Source organism: Falco punctatus (genome assembly GCF_963210335.1).
Source record: "Falco punctatus genome assembly, chromosome: 12".
In the NCBI taxonomy this organism is placed as follows: domain Eukaryota; kingdom Metazoa; phylum Chordata; class Aves; order Falconiformes; family Falconidae; genus Falco; species Falco punctatus.
The window spans coordinates 7,359,867-7,382,753 of record NC_137592.1 but is presented as its reverse complement, the minus strand read 5'-3'; the positions used below and the strand labels follow the sequence as shown (position 1 = coordinate 7,382,753).

Genomic DNA, 22,887 nt, shown 5'->3' with positions numbered 1-22,887 from the left:
TAAGGGCTTTCTGGGTCAGGCTGCGTCTGGATTCTTAGTTTTAACAGTGCCTGTTAAAACTGTTTCTCAGTTATGCCTAAATGTGTGTTTCTTTAGGTATGTCCATATTTGGAGCAAGTGTTTAAAAATCTGTCTCAAAAGAAAGTGAGGGGACAAAGCAAGCAAGATTTTGGATCTGCAAGGGAGTATGTCTAGAGCTGAGCCTTGCTTTGGCTAGTTCTAACACCAGTACCTAAAAGCCATAATGAAAATACTGAACTGGCAGGATGAGATACAAAAGTGTTTATATGGACTGTCTGAGGCCCTGGGTCATGCTTTAGTGAGAGATTTTCAGGCTCTGCTTTGGTAAGAATCATGAGATCATGTGAAGAATCAAGTGATCATGGAGTCGCTTTTATCCGCTTTGAGGACAGAGCGGGAGGGCTGAGCTTCAGATCCAGACAGATTTACTGTGTGACAGCAGGGGAAAAAAATCTGAAAGATGTGCATGTCCTATTCTTGAATTCTCTACATGTCCCTGTTCTTCTGCCCACCCGTACTGAATGCCATCTCCTCTATAACTCACAGAATCAGATGATAACAGTCATAATAAAAAAGATTTACAGTTTAAGTTGCCTAGGAAATTTACTTCATAGTAAATGTACTCCAGACTGGTTAGCTCTTCTGTAATAGCAAGTCTTTAAAATGGTTTAGGTTCCTGATGTCTAAATGGTCACATTTTTGTGAGTAAAAAAATGCACTAAGTTGTTATAAGCATACAAAACACAGATTAAAAAATACCACTGCAAAGCACAGTGTAGGCTGGGCAAACCACCCATGATGGAGTACTGTCCTCTGCAGCAGGAGCAGCCTTGAATTATTCATGATGTAAATGCTAGTAGTAAGAGGCCACAAGATGAATTTAACAGATCTTTTAATGTACATTGGGGACTTAACTTTAGACTTGTTTCCATTGTTGTGGTAATAAAGACAGTAAAAAAAGCCCTATTTGCTCCCCCCCCCCCCCCCCCCCCCCCCCCCAGTGTGGGGATGAAGGTAGTTAGGAGAGAGCCACTTGAATGTAGCTGATATTCTGCTGATTTAGGGCATTCACCTGAGAATCCAGTTAAAGTCCTTGTGCTGTGTGGCAGCATCCCACAGTCCATGGGATTGCCCCAGATACCAAGCTGAGTCTTCTGAGAGGAAAAAACCCATGTGTATTTCCTGGTTTTATTAAAAAAGCAAACAAAAAAACTTGTTCTTCAGTCAGAACTGTCTGCATATAAAATAAAGGGCAGAGTCAGGTTCACTTTGTTAGATAATTCTTACAGCAAAGCAAGTGTGGAGAGATGCAGCTTCCAGATAAATTAGGTCTCTTCTAATCTAAGATGCTGTAGGTCACACCTTAGGTGAGAAGAGGCGGTATTTGATCTTTTGTCTCATGAGTCTTAAACTCGTGTCTTGTCTACCGAGGGCCTGAGATTTTCTGCTTTACATCCACATCCTTATAAATTAAAGATTAAGTGTTCGTTTGGTCTGGGCATCTGGGATTTTGCAGCTCTGTATCAGAGTTCTGCTATACCTGTGTGTGAAGTTATTACTGAAGTTCACTTTGCATTAAAAGTTGAAACCTTTGAGATGCCCTTGATGTCAAGAATGAGAGTCCATTCTTCTAGAATTAGCTTTTTTGCGAATTGTTAGACTAAGGAAACTGTAAGAGAGAGGAAGTTGCACCTTTTGCTGAATTTATGTCTGCAGTAACTGTGGAAATCAAAGAAAAGATCTGCTGCTCTGCTTTTGCTGTTTTTCTTCCCTCTGCTATTTGTATACTTCAACACTTTTATCAGCTGCAGATGGGCAATAAGTGAAGGACAGAAAATGGCAGGTGTCCAATCCTTCCAAACCCCCTCTCATTTTAGAAAAAAAAAATATAAAAATTGGTTGCTAGATAAGACTAAGTCATCAATTACTCTTGCTTGCTGCAATGCTGTCATGGGACTGCAGTCAGGTTGCTGAGGTAAGGCAAGCACTTAGTCCCAGTCATTTGGTTTAACTTGCATAAAATGCCCGTAAGATTTTGAATGGTGATATAGTTTTGTTGCAAACGTACATTTTACATCTCTCTTGGTGTTGGACATAGCTATTTCCAGAGCAGCTCAGGCCTTAGCAGTATTCCTCCCCTGCTCCCAATATACCAGTGAAACGCTGCAGTGTTGCTTATGTTGGTTCAAAAAACTGGCAAGTGAAACATGCAAAACTCATGGCAAAACTTTTACAGAACAAGCTGTTGAACTTGGATTCTCTAAATATTTTGTTTCCGGCTGGTGGGTGGGAATAGCCAGACCAAAGAGGTTAAAACCCCCAGTAGTCTGCCTTTTAATGCAAATCAGTGATTGACATTAAAACAATACTGTGCTATAAATTACATTTCAATAGCTCATTTGTAGTTATTTCAGTCCGTTACAGTAGGTGTGAGTCAACCAGTTGGCAGTGCTGTGTCTGCTTATTGAACAGGTATCTCTAAGCCATTGCCCATGCCAGCAGTCAGTCTATCCTTCCTCCTTATCATTATCCCCTTTGGAATAAGCAATAGTTTGGGTTCTCAGGTGGTTTTTTGCCTTGCTTGGTTTAAGTGGAATGGATTAAGTTAAATAATAGTCAGCAAATTAAAAGTAACACTGCAGGCATGACATGACAGCCAAAGACTGTTCTTAGAAAAGTGAGAGCCAGAGCCGTCAGCACTAGGGGAAAGTATTAAATCAGTTTTAAGCAAACAGTAATGGTGCTTTACAATAATCTGCAGTAATAAAAAAATAAAAAGTTCAGCCAGTAGCTATCTGTGTGGTATACAGTGCTCTAAGGAAGAGCTAGCATGGGTAAACAAAGGATGTAGAGCTGGAGAATTTTTCATGCTGAAAGCTGTTTATTTCGATCTGTATTTATACCCATTTTCTTTAATAAATATCTCTGTTTAGGAGTTAGTGTTATGCCATATGTTTCAACAAATCTAGTATCAAGCAAGTCCTAATGGCTGAAAAGCATTTTATGAAATGTCTAGTCATTTTTTTTTCCTCTTCAGTGGGTAAAAGCAATCTATGAAGTCATGCACAGTGTATCCAGATGCTATGGTTCTAAAAAAGAAGCTTTTCCTGTGATTTTAGAAGCAGAAAAGCTAGAAATTCCAGTTGCTTTGAATTTTCCACTTCACTGGTGTGTCCAGGGTAAATGCAGGTAGCTCTTTCCACAATGACAGTGTGGTGTGAATTCTATCTTTCTTTTCCTTCACAAGATCAAAGTAGTCTATTGCTTTGGGATGACAAGCACTATTTCTTTCACTCTTTAAGTTTTATATCTCAAGTATCTAATAAGTTCAACTTTTTTTAATTGCAATGTATAAAGCATCTTCTACCAAAAGCAGTTTTCCTTCCACATCAGGCCATGACTGTATCTCAGGACTTTTATTTTTAAGACAAATTTTGAACTCACTTTCCTTATAGAAGCAAATGTGTCCTGAACTATGTCTGAAAATGTTCTGATCCAATTAATTTATTTTCTAACATATTTGCTAAATTCACCTATTGGTGTCCTAACTTTGGCAGGAGGTGGAGAGTGTGGGGGATGACTTTCTTTTCCATGAGATTAGCAGGCGTGATCTCTGCAGCAAAATCCAGGGTTGTGATTTGTGTACTTGGTGAAATTGAGACACTTTTTTTCTGTAATGCTTGCCAGTTGGTACTTATTTGAGTTGCACAGCCAGGAGTGTCATGACATTCAGAAGACTGAGTTATTGAGTGTTCAACACTTCTATTATGTGAAGAATAATCATGTGGTCTTGGAGCAGTGCCGTGTGACACGCAGCATCTCTCACTGCATGGTGTTGTCATGGCTCGCGCAAATCCCCTCCATGTAACCCATCATTTTTTATCTGATTTAAAATGGATCCTTCTATTGTAGTAAAAAGTCTGGGATCCCTTCAATAGGTTCTTGTTCCTGTGATTCAGTACTTAAATTGGCATCTTTATTACAAAGGAAGTAGCTGGACATGAGCTGTAAGTCCTGTTAAGATGTCTCACATTGAGTCATCTTGACCTCCTGTATTTCACAGGTAAAGTGACTGTGGCCTTATAGTCACCTGCCATAGCCAAAGGGACCTGATCTCCAAAGGTGCCAAGCATTATCTTTTTAAAAGAAATGACAGCATTCAGATTTTTGCACTGGTCACAAACTGTTTTATAGTAAAAATCACTAGTCATTTCTGACAATTGTCATCCTGTGGTAGGTTTGCAGTTTTCTGACTGCTTCACACCTACTCACAACTCCCTGTTGCTGTGACTCAACAGCAGGAGTGTTCTGCACTGCTGTGGCTGGCCTGGAGCAACGCTAGTCCTATTTTTGTCGATTCACATCTAAGCAGTCCTCTTGGTTCTGATATATTTTGATTACTTGATGTGAGTGCTGAGCAGGGCAAGCTACTGAAACTCTGCACAGGCTAGTGCTTGTGCTGAGCTTACTGTGAAAGGGAAGGTGATGACTGTGAAGTCATTAGTGGAGTTCTTATGTACTCCCAGCCTCTTTGCTTGTTGACAAGCTATCCTTGCTGTTCATTCTCAGTTCTCTTACAGGTAACTAGCTGGGCCATAAAACAGATAGTTTTCTCTGGGGTGGGGAAAAAATAAAGCGCTCTTACTCTGATTTCTTCCATGCTCTGTTTGCACTTCTCCTTTGCCAGTGGTCACAAAGTGTCATATCACTGTAGCTGATCCAGTACTGGAATATCTTCTGTGTCAGTGTATTGCATCAGCAGAATTTCTTTACAAAAAAGAAAAAGAGGTGTCTTACGTTTTACCTGGATATCTCATTCCACCAGCTCGGTTAATTGAATACAGGAATCCTTAGGGCAGAATTGACAGTGGTAAACTATTCAACCAGCTTTCAGCATTCAACACTATAGCTTATAATCTGCTTGCTAAAATAAAGCATTCTGGGGAATAAAATGTATTTTGTTTTTATTGAGTTGGTCTTGTAATGAAAATATAGGACTTTTGCACAGAGAAGAAAAGAAAAAGTAAAAGAAAATACCAAAGTCCTTTTTGTTGTTGTTTTCTTAGTAGCACAGAGCAAATGAATGTTTAATATAAAAGGAAATATAGATAAGATTAATCATTAACTAAATTAATTTCATGACAGGCACTTGATTGAATCCATTTGAGACTGGCTTTATGATATCTTCCTTTTCAGAGTGTGTTTTAGGTTAAAATACAATGAAGCATTACTTGATCACCCAAGGATATGATAAAAATAGGATTATTGTGTGGTTTTTGAGGAAAAACTTGTGCTCTGTAATCTGAGTGTTGAGGCACTTGAAATGGGCTCATTAAATTAAAGGTTACGCAATAACAGTGAGTATTAAGTGGCTGCCTTAAGTTATTATATAGCAATTACAAGGATATTTTTTTAAATATTTCATAGGTATATTTGAAGTTAATGGAAAGTCTTGGTATAATTCTGTTTAAAAGTCAAGCAAGAAATTTGTGGAGAACAGAATTTTACAGGAATAGATGTAATAGAGATTCCAGGACACACAATTGTCTTAGTTTTGCCATTCACAGGACTCCGTAGTGCTCTTGGTCCAGTAGTTGATCAAGAGTTTTCTGGAATTAGCCAGCCAAAGCAAGGATGGTTTTGTTTGCCGGAGGTAATTTACCAAAATAATTTGTGCCCCAGTCTATGCTATTAACTTTCATTGCGCTCTTCCATCTCAAAACAGCAAATAGGAAGAGCAAGCACTCTTACAAACACAGAGGGAGTTCTTTGTTCAGGCTGCTATGCACGAAGACCCAAAAATTCCTTGGCTTGTATCCCCAGGAACACAAAAAATCATCGTCAATCACAGAATAAATTGCCAGGATTTCTAGCCCATTGATTTGTTGGAGAAATGGGTGTTAAGTATTCTTCAGTCTTTATGTCTTATAACTGGTTACCTGTGTTGCTTCTACTTTCTAGCCAAGATTAATCTAAGCTGTTCAAATAAAAATTTCCAAAATGCTCCTCTTTGTCAGTATATTTAGGCACATATTTTTAAATCCTACAGTTTTTTCTCTAAAGCGACTTAAGGTGTTTTGTCTGTAGTTTAAGACTTCGGTAGTTCCTATCTTGAATCCAAAGTCAGTGTCCTCCTTTTTCTCCTTATTTTGACTTTGTGAAAGACATTCAGCAATATAGAAAGTCTGAAAAAAATTAGAGCTCTCTGAAGATCTGATTCACTTCATCTCAGTAGTGGTTTGACTATTATTAGTCAAAGCCCTGTTTTACTGATCTTTATGTCCCTTGATCTTTTTAGGGAACTGCTTCAAGTGATGTGTGCAGTCTATCTGGATTCTCAGATACCTATCTGCATGTATATTGTTGTTCCTAGGAAGGCTGTCTCTGAACCACTGTAGTGGCAAACATGGCAGAAAGTTACTGGAAAAGTCTGATGGAAAGGGCAATAGGACCTAGGCAGATTTTGTTTTACAGTAACATCTGAGGCAGTAAATGACTTTTCACAACTGTGACCATAGAGACTGGACCACCAGAAAGCCTGAATGTAAGACTGGCCTGAGAATTAGGATAGCGCATGAACACTGAGTCTCAATCTGTATCAGGAAACTGGGAAATCTGTGAGTTTGGATGAGATATTTTACTATGCTTTGAAAAAGAAATTATTTAAGACAGTTCCCTTTTGGAATCAAACAAAATATAAATCATAGTTGCCTTTAGTCTGCGGTTTAAAAAAAAATATACCCTCGTTGCTGAAATGGTAGGAACTAATGCTAAAGATCCAAATCAACCTCCAAGAAATAATAAGTGAATTCAGATTTTTTTTGGTTAGGAGGGTTCCCTCCATTTCAGTTGGACTGCTTTACTTTAGCCTTGTTTCATTTTGTCCTGTCTGTTTTCACAACATCAGAACAAATGAATTCCTGGCAATTCATCCACTGCAATGGCCCTCCTAATTTTTATGTTTGAATATGCTTTCATTTATGTGCATGTATATATGAATGTTTTTTCTTGAAGCTGTAGTCAGAGAAGTGGCCATCATTGTTAATCTTGAGTTCGGTCCAAATCATCTCTACAGAAGTATGGTGAGAAATCAGATAAGTACTCTTTTGTTTATCTGCTCAAATATGTGATTTTTGGACATATTTGAATCATAAGTAAGGCCTAGCTGTTCCTTTACTTGTGCAGCTGATAGAATTATAGTGAGGATATTGTATGTGCAACAGAGGGCAAATACATGTATCATACTGCTAGAAACCTGTCCCAAATCCCTAGTTTTGGCATAATCTGTAACCTTTATTTCTGTAAGATACTCTTAGATTCATGCCCATTTAGTAATCTTGAGAGTCCTTTGGGGTTTCAGAGCGTGCCTAAACAGCCACAGTTCCACCCTTTGGCAGCAGGAGTTTTACTGTGTATCTGGTTAATTACTTCTGCATCATGGTGCAAGTGTTCACTCTTCTTGTCTAGGAAGCCTGGAGTACTCCTCTACTGCAATGTTAAATAATCAGATATAATGATTTAACTTGGCAGATATAATTTAACTCTTAAGGCTTCTGTCTTGAAGTGGTGGAAATAAGCCTGTTATTTGATGATTTATTTGAATAGTGGAAATAAGCTTGTACTTCCTGCAAAAACTTCTGTGAGCTTGCCTTCTTCCTGCTATTACAAACACTTGGAGTCCCAGTTTTCAGATAAAAAAATATGAAAACTGATTGGTACTGAGAAGCTTGAAAATAAGAATCTGACAGTTTCCAAACCGATGAAAAACTATAACCGTAAAACAATCTTGTAGTCTGCCTTATTATGAAAGGGTGAGCATTGGAGGGTATTTAAATGTTTGACATGACTAATATTGGTTTTAAAAATGTGGGTTATCTTAGCGTACATACTAGGGGACTCAAGTGGGGAGTCATGATGTATTTTGTCCCAGAGATGCACAAGGAGGACATCTGCTTTCCCCGCTGATGTGTATAGTGAGGCATTCTTTCCCATAGCACAGTCGATCATGTCTATTAGCTCGGTAGCTGCTGTGAGGGCTTTAATTTTTTTTTCTACCCCCAGCCCTCCCTCCCACTTTCCAACTTGGCCATGTCTGTCCCAGACTGAGGAATTGGACAAGCCACCTTTCTTTTTTTCCCATGTACAGTAAGTGCAATTCTTCCTGGAAGTGTGAGCCATAGGAAGCCTAAGGAACAGCCTGTTCTCCTCCACTGTAGTGTTCTATAAATAATGGGCTGACGAGACTTCTGCCATCTCTGCAGTGAGAGGACCAGCTGACTGACATGCAGTCAAAGCAATAACTGGGAGGTACAGAAGAGGACCCTGCCGTTTTGAAGAGGATGGCAAATGCCGTTGTTTTCCTGATGCTGTCAGACAAGATCTCTGTTTTTGTTAGGGCCTCATCAAATAATAGGTGTGTGGTAATTTATTTGGCAGTCACCAAAGTAAATTCTCTCATAGTCTTTCACTTTTTCTTCTGGACATGAGGAGATTAAAATCAGAAGAACAAAGGAAAACAGCCAGATCTCAGTAGTTGTCCACTGTCAATCCTTGCTGCTTTTCCACATCATCATGTGGCAAGGGTAGAATACAAAACTCAGATCTGCACTGGGCTTTGAGGTGGTGGGTTTTTTCTTTTGAGGGAGAAGTTGCTAGTTGTTGAAGGCATAAATGGTTCATGTAGCTGCTGCATCTTAAAAATAAAATTGTTGGCAGGCTTCCCTGCTTGCAACATAGTGTGCTGAATTTCAATGAAAATCACCTAAATGTACAGAGCTCATAGGCAGCTCAAAATGCTGCAATATAAAATGCTGCAGCATACATTTCTAGGCAACTTCCATGCCATTTGATTTGCTTGTTCATAAATCTTTTCCCAATCAAAATACTATTATTTTTTTTCAGATGAATATCTAGATTCTGAACTGAGCAGCGTTAATAATACACTCTTTTTTCTTTGAAAATGTAAAATACATTCTTCTGAAAACAGTCAATTTAAAAGGCAAAAATCAAATCCAAAATATATGGGTTTGAAGGAGTGGTAAAATAGTTTGTCACAATTTATTTTAACAGACAGATATGAAGATTTTGTCTTGCTCAAACTGTTGAGCGTTCTCTTTCCCTTTTATCTTTTTTTTGTTGTTGCTTTGCATGTGCTAAAATTATCACAGATGTGAGATAACAACATTGGATTACTGCTGTTTAACCAGCCTTCTGGCTGGTTAACAACTGCTGTGTGGATGGTGGCATTGTTCCCCATGCTAGTTAGCCATTAATTTGTTTCTGCCATGTTATGCTTCTGCCCTAGTGCTGTGCCAAGTAATGTGTATAAACCTACTTCAGGGTGTGTGTGATCGAGTCTAAGTCATCAGCTGGGCAAGGATATGTAGAGTCTCTGTTGGACTCTGCACTGAATGTCCCATTTGCATGAAGTGCAGACTGAACTAAGCAAGCACCAAGTCTTTTTATTTCTGTATTCTTCCCACCAGCCTCAGATTTTTTGGCTGTTCTTCATCCATAGACTGATCTTATCTAGATGACCGGCATTACTAATAAATTGTATAACTTGAAGGAATAGAAGAATGATGTGTGGATATGGATGGCAGTGGAGTTTCAGTCTGTGTATCTCATCTGACGGCTAAATGTAAGTGCTGAAAGAGCAGGAAGAGGTTTGATTCTGGTGTGATCAGTAAGTGAATTTCCCAGTGGAGGGTGTGCATCCTTTTCACAGGGAGGAATCTCTCTCTAGAAGGGCTAGAACCATTTTGGTACATTCCCCTAAAGCCCTGCCACTTTTATGTCGGGCAAACACACAGCAAGTTCTCACTTTTCCTGCTGCTGGATAGTGCAGCAGCAGCACAGAAGATGAAGATGAGTGCCTGTCTTCCCTCTTCTGACAACACATACTGCCGGAGTGATATTAGTGTATTTTCAATTCTATGTCTCAGCCTAATTCCAGACAGTGGCAGACCTAAAGTATAAGCTTTAGAGGAACTTGTGGCTGTGTTTGGCAAGATCATTTATGAGGTTTCTCAAGAAGGGAAATCTTGGTAGCGGTGAGCAACTGGGGAGGTCTCTGTGACTGGTCCATCTACCAAAACTGTCAGTAGAAGGGAAGGAAGGGCTTTTCTCTAAATGCTTAAATCACATGATTTAACTTCACTGATGGTATGGAGTATCTAGCTGCCTTTGCCATTTTATCTAGTCACCACAGACAAATTATTCATCATATATTTTTACATCAGTAAGTGTTTGCTTGTGTGAGGTTTGCCTGTGGTAAACTGGTATCGCTGGACCGTGAGGTCATATTCTCCGAATATATGTGTTTTCATGTGTATTATCTAAAGGGTATGCTGACCACATTTCAATCTAAATTAATCTCATTTATGTTTGTTTTGAAAACATTAGCTATCCTGCCTTTCCTTCTTCCCAGTGGTTGATTTCCTATATTTATTCCTGTCGGCTGATGAATGTCTCTGTGCTGGTTGTTTTAATTGGCAGTTGGGTTCATTTAAGTTGATAGAAGACCTAACTTGGAAGGGGAGCATGTTATCAAAATGCACAGAGTAATCTTATTAGGTGAAAGCATTTTTGTTTAAATAGAAAATGATTAGACTGTATCTTCAGTATCTCTTCAAGAGTGGCTATAGCTGACTGCTGTTCCTGGAGGCTCATATGGTATTTCCTGAGTCATATAACTGTAAACAGAGAGGCAAAGGAAATTGGTTTCCCCTAATTTTAAGTGGTGAACTGGTTCTTGCTTCCCATGATGAAATCACTGTATTGTGGCGTTGTCAAATATCACTGGAATAAACAATATGATCTGGTGCACGTTGAGAAGTATATTAAATACCCCCCCTCCTTGTTTTGTTTTTTTTTAATCCTCCCCCTAACTGAATCCACTCTGTTTTATTCCTGGCTGTGCCTGCAGCTGAAGTCATGTGGTAGGACATCTGCTTTACACCAACAGGACCATTTTACATAATTCATTATGTGCAACCACAATATCAGCTGCTAATCCAGGCTAATCCAGCACTTTCCTGAAGAGCTGCATTAACAAATCTTGCTTCAGTATTTTCAGCTCGGCCCTCAATGGCCAGCAGTCCACTGGATGGCATGTGGTGCACAGAGCTTAGAGGAGGTCAAGCCAGGCTGTGCGGAGCCACCAGTCTCCCCGTTCATTCCTGATGCTGGCAGCCCTCCAGGGCAAGGCTGCAGCAGAAAGCCGTGGGGTGCACTGCTGAACTTGCTCCTCAGCCCTCTGTCTGCAGAGGCTGCAGCGACACAAATAGATGTAGTGCCTGGGAGAGCCAGCACTGAAAGCAAAGAGCTGATGTGCCAAGACAGGCAGGATTCCTAGTTTGCATCAGTGACCCTAAAACAAGTCCTGACGAGTGCATCTCTGGGGGAGTGCAGATGGTGCTGTGCAGTATATCCTTGCATCCCTGCCTGGCCAAATCCAATGCTGATCCAGAGTTTCTGTGTTTCCCCTAGCTGAGCAGGGTGTCACAGTAATTTCTGCAAATTGGAAAGCTTTAGTTTGGGGGTGTGTGTGTGAAGGTTGAGAGTGTTTTTGTTTGCTTTTTGGTTTTTTTTTATACCTGTGCTGTTAGGAGATTCCCCCTGGTATTTGGGGAAAGGGAGCTCTCTTAAATGGCAATGAACACCTGAACATATGCTCCTCAAGTGGAGCTAGCAAGAGCTAAGAGCTCCAGCTGTATTCCCACAGAAATTGTTGAATTTCAGGCTGCTGCTTCAGAGCTGCTTCTTTCGCAATTACAGGTCTTAGGACCTCTTGAAAATGACAGATTTGAAGCTGTTTCTTCTTAATTTACCTTTAAGTCCTTATTTCTGACTGAATTTTTCTTTTCATATTCTTTTCACCACCCTACTTTCCTGGTAGAGGCTTTGTATATTTTGGCCTTGTCTGAAAAGAAAAATGGAGCTTATTACTTTTAATTTTTCTTTTGTTTTTGGCAAATACAGACGTTTAGGTCTAATTTTCTCCTGACACTGCTCTGATGGAGATGATGGCATAATCTTATGTCTCCAGAGTCAAGAGCACACAGCCCAGCATAAAGCTGTGCCACGGGTATGGACGTGCAGAAGCAATCACAACCCTATACTGTCTGCTGTCAGGAGCAACTCCAGGTCAATTTGGTGCATTTGTGAATAGGATTTGGCCCAGAGTTGTAGGGGATGTCCTGAAGGTGTCCCCTGTCCAGGCACCCAATTCCCTTGGAGCAAAACTGGATGGAATATCCCTACGTGTTTTCTCAGTGTTGCTCTTAGCTATACTTACATCCATATGGTTGTGATATGCTGTAGCATGTCAGGGTCAACATCAGAAACCCATTGACAGCCAAAGAGTGTGTGTTCTATTTAGCACTTAATACGGCTTGTACAGCCATGCTGATTTTAGTGTGGCTGCTTGAGGCTGGGAGAAATGTTCTCTCCTCTTCTGAAGTGTTTGTTCAAAAAACAGCAACAACGAACAACCCCAACCACAAGCTGTGGAAGCATGACTTCATCATCTCAGTTTTCTCCATGCTGTGCTGGGCAGAAGAGCAGCTAAGGCATTTGCAGATGCAAAAATACATTTCTGGGACTTCTCCCTGTGGGAAACCATTGCTTCACAGAGGAATGATTTAAACAGCTGTAGTTTGTCTTGATGGCATATTTTCTTTACTCTGAGCTGCAAAATAACCTTTTTGCCAAAGTTACTCTCAGCTGTGAAAATCAGATGCTGCAGTATATGCCTTTGCAGGTGTTGCGTGTTCCTTGAAAAAGACAAAGATGGTTGAAAAATGGAGAGATGCTTTGAAAAAAAGTATTCTTTTCCAGCCAAAAAAAAAAATTATTGAATTTAAAAGGAAAAAAAAAAAGTGTAGTTCATCTAGAAACCAAGATACAATTTGAAGGGAGAAAAAAAACCCAGCAACAATATAAGAAATTCTGCTGCTTTCTTTCATGGAAGTTGCTGTCCGGGTCTTCTGTGTACTTTTTGGTTTTGGGATTTTGTTGGGTTTTGTTTCGGAGATTAGTTTGGTGAGTTTGGAGGGATTTTGGTTAGATTTGTTGGTTTTGGGGTTTTTTTTATTCCTCACATCACCACCACTTTCCTACTCACCCACACCCTTCCTCCCCCCTCCCTGGGGATAATCTTACTTGTCCCACAGTACTTCATATTACTTATGATTGCACCAACACTGTGTTATATCCCCTGTCAGCACTGAAATTCAGCCCAGACAAGAGCAAGAACCAGTGGTGTTACTTTGAAGTTTTGAAATCACTAGACTTTGGTTTAGGCTTGCCTTTGTTTTTTTAATAGAACAATGATGATTTTTTGTGGGGAAACACTTCTTACAAGGAAAAAAAAGGGCTAAAAAAACTTTATTTCTTTACTGTAAAAATAAATTTAATGTGGCTGGTCATTCAAGTAAGTAGAAAGAGATGCTATAAAAGGTATCACTCATAGGGGGGTGGGGAAATATCTGCAAGGATATTCTGTAAGAGATGGGTCAAAACCAAAGGTTATACCAGACCTAAGAGGTGTGGGGTTTTTGTGTTGTCTTTTAAGTGTTCAATTCAGACTGAAGTTCTGCCACCCATTCCTTAGTGAAAGGATAGACAGAGCTTGTTTAGAGCTGTCTGTTCCTCACCTTGCTTTCTGCCCTTTTTTTTTTCTTTTTTTTTTCCTTGCCTCAGTTGTTAACATTTTCTGTGTTTGTGTGACTCACTGGCAGAAGTCAGTGTCCTTGTGTATCATGGAACCATTTATTTGCATACTTCCATCATATTTAATTCATGTAACTTCCATATGTTGATTTTTGGGTGCTTTGTGAATCACTAACTTCATAAAAAGCTGATCATATTGCAGTGTTGTACAACACACAAAGTGGATTCTTAATCCTAGAGTTTTTACAGGACAGTGACAGTTCAGAGTATTTTTATTTGAGAGATACATGTGTTTAGAGCATGCATCTATTTAGTTGGACCTGTGCCTTTTTTGTTTTTCAGATTAATTTTACTATTACCTGTGTCACTTCATTGACTGAAGTCACATGTCCTAGTTAGTTTCTCTTTAAGTAAAATAGGATTGAGAAATCCAGTTTCAGACTTAATATTGAAGCTAGCTAGTTTGCTGTGCTGCCTCAGGATTGAATACTTAACTAGCAGTCACTGTCCGAAGACTTGGGAAATAAAGCAGAACAAATGTTCTGCTTGGCACTTCGTCACTGTTTCACAAAAACCATAAAATCTCTAGTCCTGTCACCTTCGTCTTACACTTTATCTACATTCAAAAGATTTTCTGTATTTCAAAGGATTTGTGGAAATAACTTTTTGAATTTATGTTAAAATGTTTCCTATGCCTCATGGTATTCAGAGCTTCAGGAGTTTGTCTTAGGCAAGACCTATTGAACTAAGTATTTCCAGGAAGTACTGTACTGGAGCCAGCAAGAGGTAAAGTACACCTTAGAGATTTCCATGGTGGCTGCAACCCCACTCACAATTTCTCAGGTTTTCCTTAGTATTTTGGGGGGCTGGAGCTCTAAATGACTAATAACATGATTCGTTGTTCTGGACAGTTAAATGAGGGATGAAAATCAAAGCTGGTACACAGTGATGTATATTTTTTATATGTTACTCCTTTAATAATGAGCTCAATTCTTAGCAGCCATTCTCACTTTTAAAACTGCAGAAACATGCTCTATGTGTTGGACCATAAATAGGAGGTGGATTTTGATTAGCGTGGGATGACTTGCATCATTGCAGAGTCTGTAGATAGCCATGAAAAAAAGGAACTGTGTTCACTCAGACTTCTGCACTGTCAACACATTTGCCAGCCAGACTCAACTATGATGAACCTTTATTGGTAGAGATGACAAAGAAGATAGCACTGTGCCAGTTCAGTTTCTCCCTCAGACGTATGGATGCTGGCTTTGGAGCAAACTGCCTACATACAGTTCCTTTTCTATAACTATACTTTTGCTTGTCTTGTCTGCTTAGGCTGTAAGCTTGTTAGGGCAGTGATGGGCTCTGTGTGCCTGTACCAAAGGGATGCTGACACCTCAGTAAGAGCCTGGAGGTGCTGCTGTGACACAAGTGCTGTTGGTGCAGAGAATTTGATGAGCAGCGAGAACATCCGGCTGGCACCTAACACCTAACAAGTCAGACCCTTTGCTGCCATAAACTGCTGCTGACTAAAGTTGAATTAAGGCTTTTTAGTTCTTCTGAATGCCTCTAAACAGAAATATTTTAAAGGGAATTATCAGTAAATATTTTGAGTAGTTACCAATAGGGTTTGGTCAAGTTTTCTCCCTCCCCCAGATTGCTTTTCTTGGTTTAACCTTCACTATTGAGCATAATCGGAACTATTCTGGATTAATTTCATAATAGAGTAATATGCAATCTGTAGGTTTCCAACTTAGTATCAGCTGAGCCCCTGATCTTACTCAAGTCTTTGCTCATTCATGTAAATGTCTGTTTCCAATGGCCTGTACGTTTCCAGTGGCCTGTACTATCAAGTCCTTACTGTCTGTACTCTTCTTGTGTCTTTAAATGAGGTCACTGCGGACCAGAACACAATTGCAGGGCTGTAGCTAGAGTTCCAATTCCCACTGTGTCCTCACATCCACTGCAGCAGCTCTGCTTTGCAGCATGTGTTTTATTGTGTCTGTTTTCAGCTTTGATTTCTTGTCCTCTGCACCCTTCTCTGGCCTCAGCCCTTTCCCCTTCTCCAGCTGCCTGACTTACCAGTGCTTCTGGTGTACGTTTAGGGGTTTAAAACCTAATTATACTTTTGTTTGAAGGCACATAGGCTTTCTTTCTTTCTTTTTTTTTATTTTTTTTTCCACCTCATGGCCCAGCAAGAGTCAGTGAATATGGGTTGACTTCTGGGGGTAAAGCTGTAAGGATCGCCCAAAAGAAGCAGCAGCTCATTAAATTTTATGCTTCTGGTTAGTTTCCCTTCGTATTCTAATTTAATCCAAGAAACAGAAATGTGAAGTGGACACTGAAAATATGTTTTAAGATAAGGGCTTGGGGCTGGATGTCAGAATTATAGCTGTTCTTTCTTTAAAATTAACTTTTCAGCATGTGTTTTCATGGAGTTCATAAATTAACTCTAGAGCCACATAGGCTTTTAGGGGTCCTGCAGAGCATCAAAAGTAGTTAATAAAATACTATCATCAGCTGGGTATATTATTGTTGATACAGTAAAGTCTGGGAGTAATGTACAGTAAAGTCAAGATAGGTAAGGTTTCTGAAATATATTTTACTCACATTTGCATACTGTTGCTTTTGATACCCAAGAATACCCTTAGTGCAGTGGGATTTATGCATATTCATGCTTTGGAGGTCTAATCAGCCCCCCATGAATGTGGAATAGAGTCATTTTGTTTCTTTTCATGAACTTTTGATCAGAATTTAGATGGAAAACATACTGTGCTGTAAGTGGAACTTACAGCTGCTTGTATTTAAGTTAACACTTAGCAAATTAACTTAGGACTGCCTATAGCAAAGTTTACTAAACCATTCCTGATATAATATTTAATTTTGACTTTCTTATGCCAACTTGAGCTGTTATGGATTTTGGATTAAATATCCCAGCACTGGATAGTTATTCTGAGTGGGGTGAGGGAAATCTGCTTCCTCTATCTGCTTTTTAAAAGCTTCAGGAAAAAAAAAAAAAAAAAAAAAAAATAATAACCACCCCCCCCCCCCCAAAACTCCAAACCCAAAATCTTGGTAGTTTTAATGAATGAAATTTGTGGAAGAAGGGAAGGAGAGTTGTTGTGCCTGTATTAGAAAAGAATCTCCAGCTGTCTCATGGAGAAAGCACTACGAGACACTAGTACTGCAGACCAGAGACGCAACATTTTGCAGGCTGGAGGGTCTTTCGGTTATCACCTTCCTGTGAAATAGCTATCCAGTGCTTGTCTGTCTGTCCTCAGCTGTCCAAACATCTTTGTTTGCATCAACCTACAGAGACATTTTAGATCTGTTTGGCTAGCCTATCCAAAAAATTCCCCTGACAACATGCATACTGCTTTCTGGGGCTTCAGGGCTGAGCAAGACTTTCTTGCAGGTGTCCTTCCAGGTGACACTGACGTGGTGCTCAGCTGTGGAGTGGAAAGCAGAAGGCTGGCTGTTTCTTTAATGCTTCTCCTGCTGAGGATGAGGAGAGAGCCTGACTGAAAGCCCAGGGGTGAAAAACGTGCAGGTGGAGGCAAGTGAAATGAGGGACAGGACCGAAGGCATGCTAACTCAGCCCAAGAAAGATGGGAAGGGAACAAACAAACAATTGGGTAGGTGGTGGGGAATGTAGGAGAGAGTGTAGAGAGCTGAGAGAAGCTGGGAAGAAGGGAATAGGGGTGCAGGGTGGACTGGAGTAGGAGCTGTGTGGAGGGAGCTGTACTTTTCTAGATGGTGGGGAAGACTGCTCAAGGCTGGGACTCTTCCGTGAAAGACCGTCCACAGCATTGTGTTTAACCAAGGCAGTAACTGAGCCCTGATACCCTAGTTGTTAGTTTTCACTTTCAGCAAGCAGCTGTGATGCCTACCAGGCAAATGAGCCCCCTGCCACCTCTTACCTATTGCCTGACCACATTGTTTTCCCCATTACATGCAGTTTTTGCATGGGTAGCGGTGATCTCAGAATAAATGCCAAATGTGGGACCATGCTGATTCCCACACATGATTTATTTTCATTTCCTTCACCACCATCTTCTGTGGGTTTTGGGGTGATTTTTTTTGTCACTTGATTGTTCAGGTTTTGCATTTGGTCATGGTTTGGGTTTTTTTTCGGGGCAGGGGTGGTGGTGTTTGTTAATTGCAAAACAACATTCAAAACCACTTGGTATTTTACAACACATAATCCCTCTGAATGCTATTACAGAGAGGATCCAACATTATGTGGCAAGTGCTTTGCAAAATAAATCAGCTAGAACATGCCCCCCTCACCCCCACCAAACCAGTCCAATGCCCTAACTTCTCAGTAGGGTTTTTCTCCCATGTCTGCATTTCTTGTAGTTATTTGCAGGTTTAAAAATACTTTATGTTCTGCTCACTTGCAAACAGTCCTCATCTCTCTAGAAAGGCAACAAAATGGCTCAGAAGACAGCAGTCAAATCCTGCACACCTACGCCCACAGGCACACACAGCAGCAGTGCATATACTTAAGCTGTCTCTAACACACATAATTTTCCTTATTACTAAGTACTCTTCCCTTTTCAATGCCTCTAAAATAAAAGATTTATATGTGCATATATACACACAGGAGAAGAAATAGGAAAAAAGTGCAGGAATTGATTTGTCTGCCTCTGGGTCCCTCAAATAAGTCTTCAGTGATCTCTCCAGATTCAGGTCCACATCCAAATTTTGTGGAGGTTATCCGTCACTAGTGTGGTACACAGAATATTTTAGAGAATAATTATCTTATTTCTAGACTTGAAAGTATCTGTAAAAAGTGTGTCATGCGGCACAGACATCTCTCTAAGGGAGTGTTTTGCAGTTTGCCATGTAAACTGGCATACTTAATTTGCTTCAGAAATGAAGGTTGCTTTGTTATTTAACCCATGTAAGCTAACAAAATTCACATTTCTTAAAAAAAATAAACGAGCCAACAGCTCATCAGAGGTTTTTTGAGTTATCATTTTCTGTTATATACAGTAATACCACCAAGTCTTCAAGGAATATTAATCAATTATTGTTAACTCTGTACCTTTACATCAGGTCGATCTGCTTTTCCTAAGATGTGCTCTATCAAACTACAAGGTGCTGTTTATTATCCATAGTTTCTTTTCTTGTATTTGTGTCAATCTGGAAAGCTGTGACATTTCTTTTGAGTTTAGAAGCTGTGTGTTTATGCTAAGGTTGGGAATCATTAACATCCTAAAAGTGTAAAGGTTTCTTTGAGATAAGCCACCCTGATTTTTACTTAGCTTTTCCAGTTTTCTTAGTTTCTTACTGGTGAAATCAGGCCAGGTATTTAATGAAGGTGAATTTTTTTTATATTTATTATTTTGTGCAAGAGATATTACACTACTTCTAAATTTTGTTCTGTTGAGAAATAACATTCGAATATCCTTCCTTGGGATTATTTTGATATTTCCGTTTCGAGCACAGACTAGGAAAGGAGAATGCATGACATGAAAGAAATCATTAGTTGTGGATTTTTAGAACTCAACAGAAGTTTGTCTTTTAGTTGGACTTCATTTTTTAAGCAAAATTCAGAATAATCTAGCTAGGTAGTTCATTCAGCTATGGCACTTGAGAATATGAAAAAAACATTTCCCTATGACCACCTCAAAACAACACCAATGTGAGGATCTTGCTATGTTACAAACTTGGTGAAATTGCATTGAAAGTCAAGAAATAAGTGCTATTTCATGAAGCTTTGAGCACTGTCTTTTTTTTTTTTTTTTTTTTTAATCTCAAACTTGGATTTCCAGATGGCACTGGTACAGAGACAAAAGAAATTGCTGATTGGAAAATATGATGTGGTCAAAAGGAAATTTCTTATCAGGAGAAGAAAGCTTTGCCTTCAGAAAAACCTAGATATTTTTTTGTTTCCACAGTCAATGTGACCATTTTATCTTGTAGGAGTTGTAATTCCAGCTCCTTGCTGTGTCCCCTTCCTTCTAGTGAGCCTTGCCTCTCAAGCAGGTAACTGTGCTTGTTCAGCCTCAGGGAAAGCCTGCAGCATATCATGGGATACAACAGTAGACCAGAGGGGGAAAGGGGGAAAAAAAAGGAAATCATAGAATCATTTGGGTTGGGAAAGACCTTCAAGATCATCCAGTCCAACCATTAAGCCAGCACTGCCATGTCCACCACTAAACCATGTCCCTAAGCACCACATCTGCACATCTTAAAGATACCTCCAGAGATAACTCAGTGAAGAATTTTTTCCTAATATCCAATCTAAACCTCCCCTGGTGCAACTTGAGGCCGTTTCCTCTTGTCCTATCACTTGTTACTTGGGAGAAGAGACCAACCCCCACCTTATTAAAACCTCATTTCGGGTAGTTGTAGAAAGCAATAAGGTTTCTCTTGAGCCTTCTTTTCTCCAAGCTAAAATGCCACTTTTAAGGCAATGTTCTGTTCAAAATGTGCCTTTCCCCTCCCCCGCCCCCCGACCCCGTTGTGTCAGAGGCTGCATCAGGGATTTGGTTTGCATGAAACTTAAACAGAAATGGATTGTTTTAAAAAGAAAATGCATGAGATCAAGCCTTTCTTTGAATTATTTCAAGAATAATTAATCCTTCAAAAGTCAATTTCCAAAAACATCAGAGAAATGCAATATATTAAACTTATTTACTTGAGTAATTTTCAGCCAGCTCCTAAGAGACCCTGCATACAGTGGAGGAGGATGCAAAGACAAATGCAATGAAACATTTCAATATTTCTATCCTTTAAACTTTCCATTTGGCAAAAAGTTCCAATAATTTGGGTTTTGATCTTTGTTCAAGACAAAAACAGATGTCAAAACATATTGACTTCCTTCACAGCAAGAGCTTATATTTTTTCATCATCTTTAATGGTTTTTGGAAGTATGATCTTCTTCAGATAGGGTGCATTCTTGTCAAACAGATGAATACTTCCATTAATATCTTCATTATTTGTTTATGTATTTCTTGCCTTTCTCAAATGTCCTTGTATATGTTTGGTCCCATACTGATGCATTTTCCAGTACGATTATTGCACTCCTTCAGTAGGCTTTGACACTGCAGAATGATAGTGCTGTCACAAATACTACAATCCCTGAATGAACAGGTTTGGAAATGGTCAGCAGATTAGAAATGTTTGCTTCAAGTTTACTCTTTGGTTTGAAGTAGAGGGGCAAAATATTTGCATAAATGAATTTTTAATAGATACTAAAAATAAAAAGCTGCTAAGGAAAATGTAACTTGTCTACATTATCATGCGATTTTAATTATGCAAGCATTTATGTTCTTTGTGTATTTTGACTTAGAGCCATGTGAGACACATGAGTGAACTGTCACTCATGCAGAGTTAATTATAATTTGTCCATACAGTGGAAAAAAACCCTGGGAAAATATGATAACACTTTTCATTGGCAGTAAAGACTAGTTGTTGTTAGTCACTTGAGAAAATTATTCTTAGCAGATCATACAAACTCTGTAGCTCAAAGTGTGCCCTGAAAAGAGGTGTACTAGCACGTGGCTAGATCCCCTACAGCAACAGATTTTATTGACTAAGGAACTGTATCCTTTTGTACTGTAAGATTTATTTTATTTTTTCTTTCCCTTGAATAAGAGAATATAATTTGATTCAGCGTTTGGCAATCTAAGCCAGGTTATTGAAAATAATATTCACTTGGAATGTACTGAGCATAAAATGCTATTGTTAGAGTAGTTACTTTTATACAGTACTGCAAACAGAAATGTTTTAGTTTCTTATGTGTGATACAGAACTAGTGTGTAAGGAGTCTTCAGGCTTTGCACTTCTCCTTTTCCCAGGTTAGAGGCAAATAACTAGTTGTCACTGACACATAGGGCACAAATGGATAAAGCAAGCATGGATTCTGAGATCTATAATTTTTAATAATTTTTAAACTAGCTACAAAATGTCAATCACTTCACAAACTGACAGGAGACATAAGGAATTTCATATTACATGCTGTAAATGATATTTATCTCACAGTTTATCTAGAGTTCATTCATTTAGGTTTTTTTATTATTTTTTAATTAAGTCAGCTACTAAACATCTCAGCGATTTGGTGTGCATAGCTCTAGGTAAGCAACAGAGAACTGTACTGATAACAAACCACATGGGGATAGCGACTAGTAAGAGAGAGCCTTATAAAAATTACATTTCTTTGCACCATTTCATATGGTAGTCGTTTCCTCCAAAAGATAGTCTTCAAAAGCAGCAGACAAACCCAATATATTACACTTATTTCTTTTTGTCTTTGACATATTTTCAGCCAAGCTTTTATTTTGCTGGCAATGGCTAAATGGTGAGTGCCAAATCCCTCTTTTTTTCATAATTAAAAAAAATTATCATGATTAATAACTATATATATATATCAACAAGAAAAAAGTGGCACAACTGCGAACTTGCTGGTATAACATATTCCCAAAAGAGTCCGAATACTGAGCATGCTTTTGTTGTCATTGTTGGTGTGCTACTGCCATGGGAAAATTCTTGTTTAAGTAGGAGTCTAAAAGTCTATTTATTCCTCATGCATAAATGCATAAATCACATCACTTTTTAGTGCAATGCTTGTTATAGTAATATAATTCCACATTGTCTAATTATGAAATCATAACAACAGATAATGGCTATGAAGAACTGAAGACAGCAGGTTCAAGTGCTTAAACATCATGATACCCAAAGACAGGAGCATGGCAGTAGCTCTGTGGAATGTCACAGTTTTACAAGAACAATACTGTATATTTAAAGGTTAACAGCACGTTTAGCATTCCAACAGTGTTGTCATTCAGCAAACATGATTAAAAAAAAAAAAAAAGAGAGGAGAGGGGAAAAAAGGAAAGGAACCCAAAACAGAAACAAGGAAAGAAAAAATCCCAAAAATCATCATAGTGAGCTATAGCCATCAAATCAGCACTATGTACAACCTTTGGAAAGAAAGATATCTAGAAAAAAATAATTACAAGTATCATTTTTGGAGAGCTGACGAACTACACAGGACAACATTTACAATGGGGCTGATATGTGCATGTGTGCAAACCTAGTAGATAAATACCATGATAAAAGCATGAAGGTACTGCCCTGTCGGACAGTGATAAAAGGAAATGCACTTTGCTGCATTTAACCACTGCCCAGCATCTTTGTTGCACGCTGGTTGGCTTCATCAATCCTGGTTTTGTTGGAATCAGC

At 39.1% G+C, this 22,887-nt stretch overlaps 2 protein-coding genes across 14 annotated transcripts in view; one reads left to right on the top strand and one right to left on the bottom strand.

Moving 5' to 3' along the window:
* Positions 1 to 22,522, top strand: part of MKKS (MKKS centrosomal shuttling protein) — a 40,207-nt gene extending 17,685 nt beyond the window's left edge. For all 11 annotated transcript variants that reach the window (XM_080407739.1, XM_080407743.1, XM_080407741.1 and 8 more), the window contains one exon: positions 1 to 22,522. This exon is cut by the window's left edge and continues 11,017 nt beyond it. The gene's annotated coding sequence lies outside the window, so the exon portion shown is untranslated.
* SNAP25 (synaptosome associated protein 25) overlaps positions 21,567 to 22,887 on the bottom strand; it is a 66,180-nt gene continuing 64,859 nt past the window's right edge. For all 3 annotated transcript variants that reach the window (XM_080407766.1, XM_080407765.1, XM_080407764.1), the window contains one exon: positions 21,567 to 22,887. In XM_080407766.1, the coding sequence (XP_080263892.1) occupies positions 22,819 to 22,887 (69 nt within the window). In that variant the 3' untranslated portion in view covers positions 21,567 to 22,818.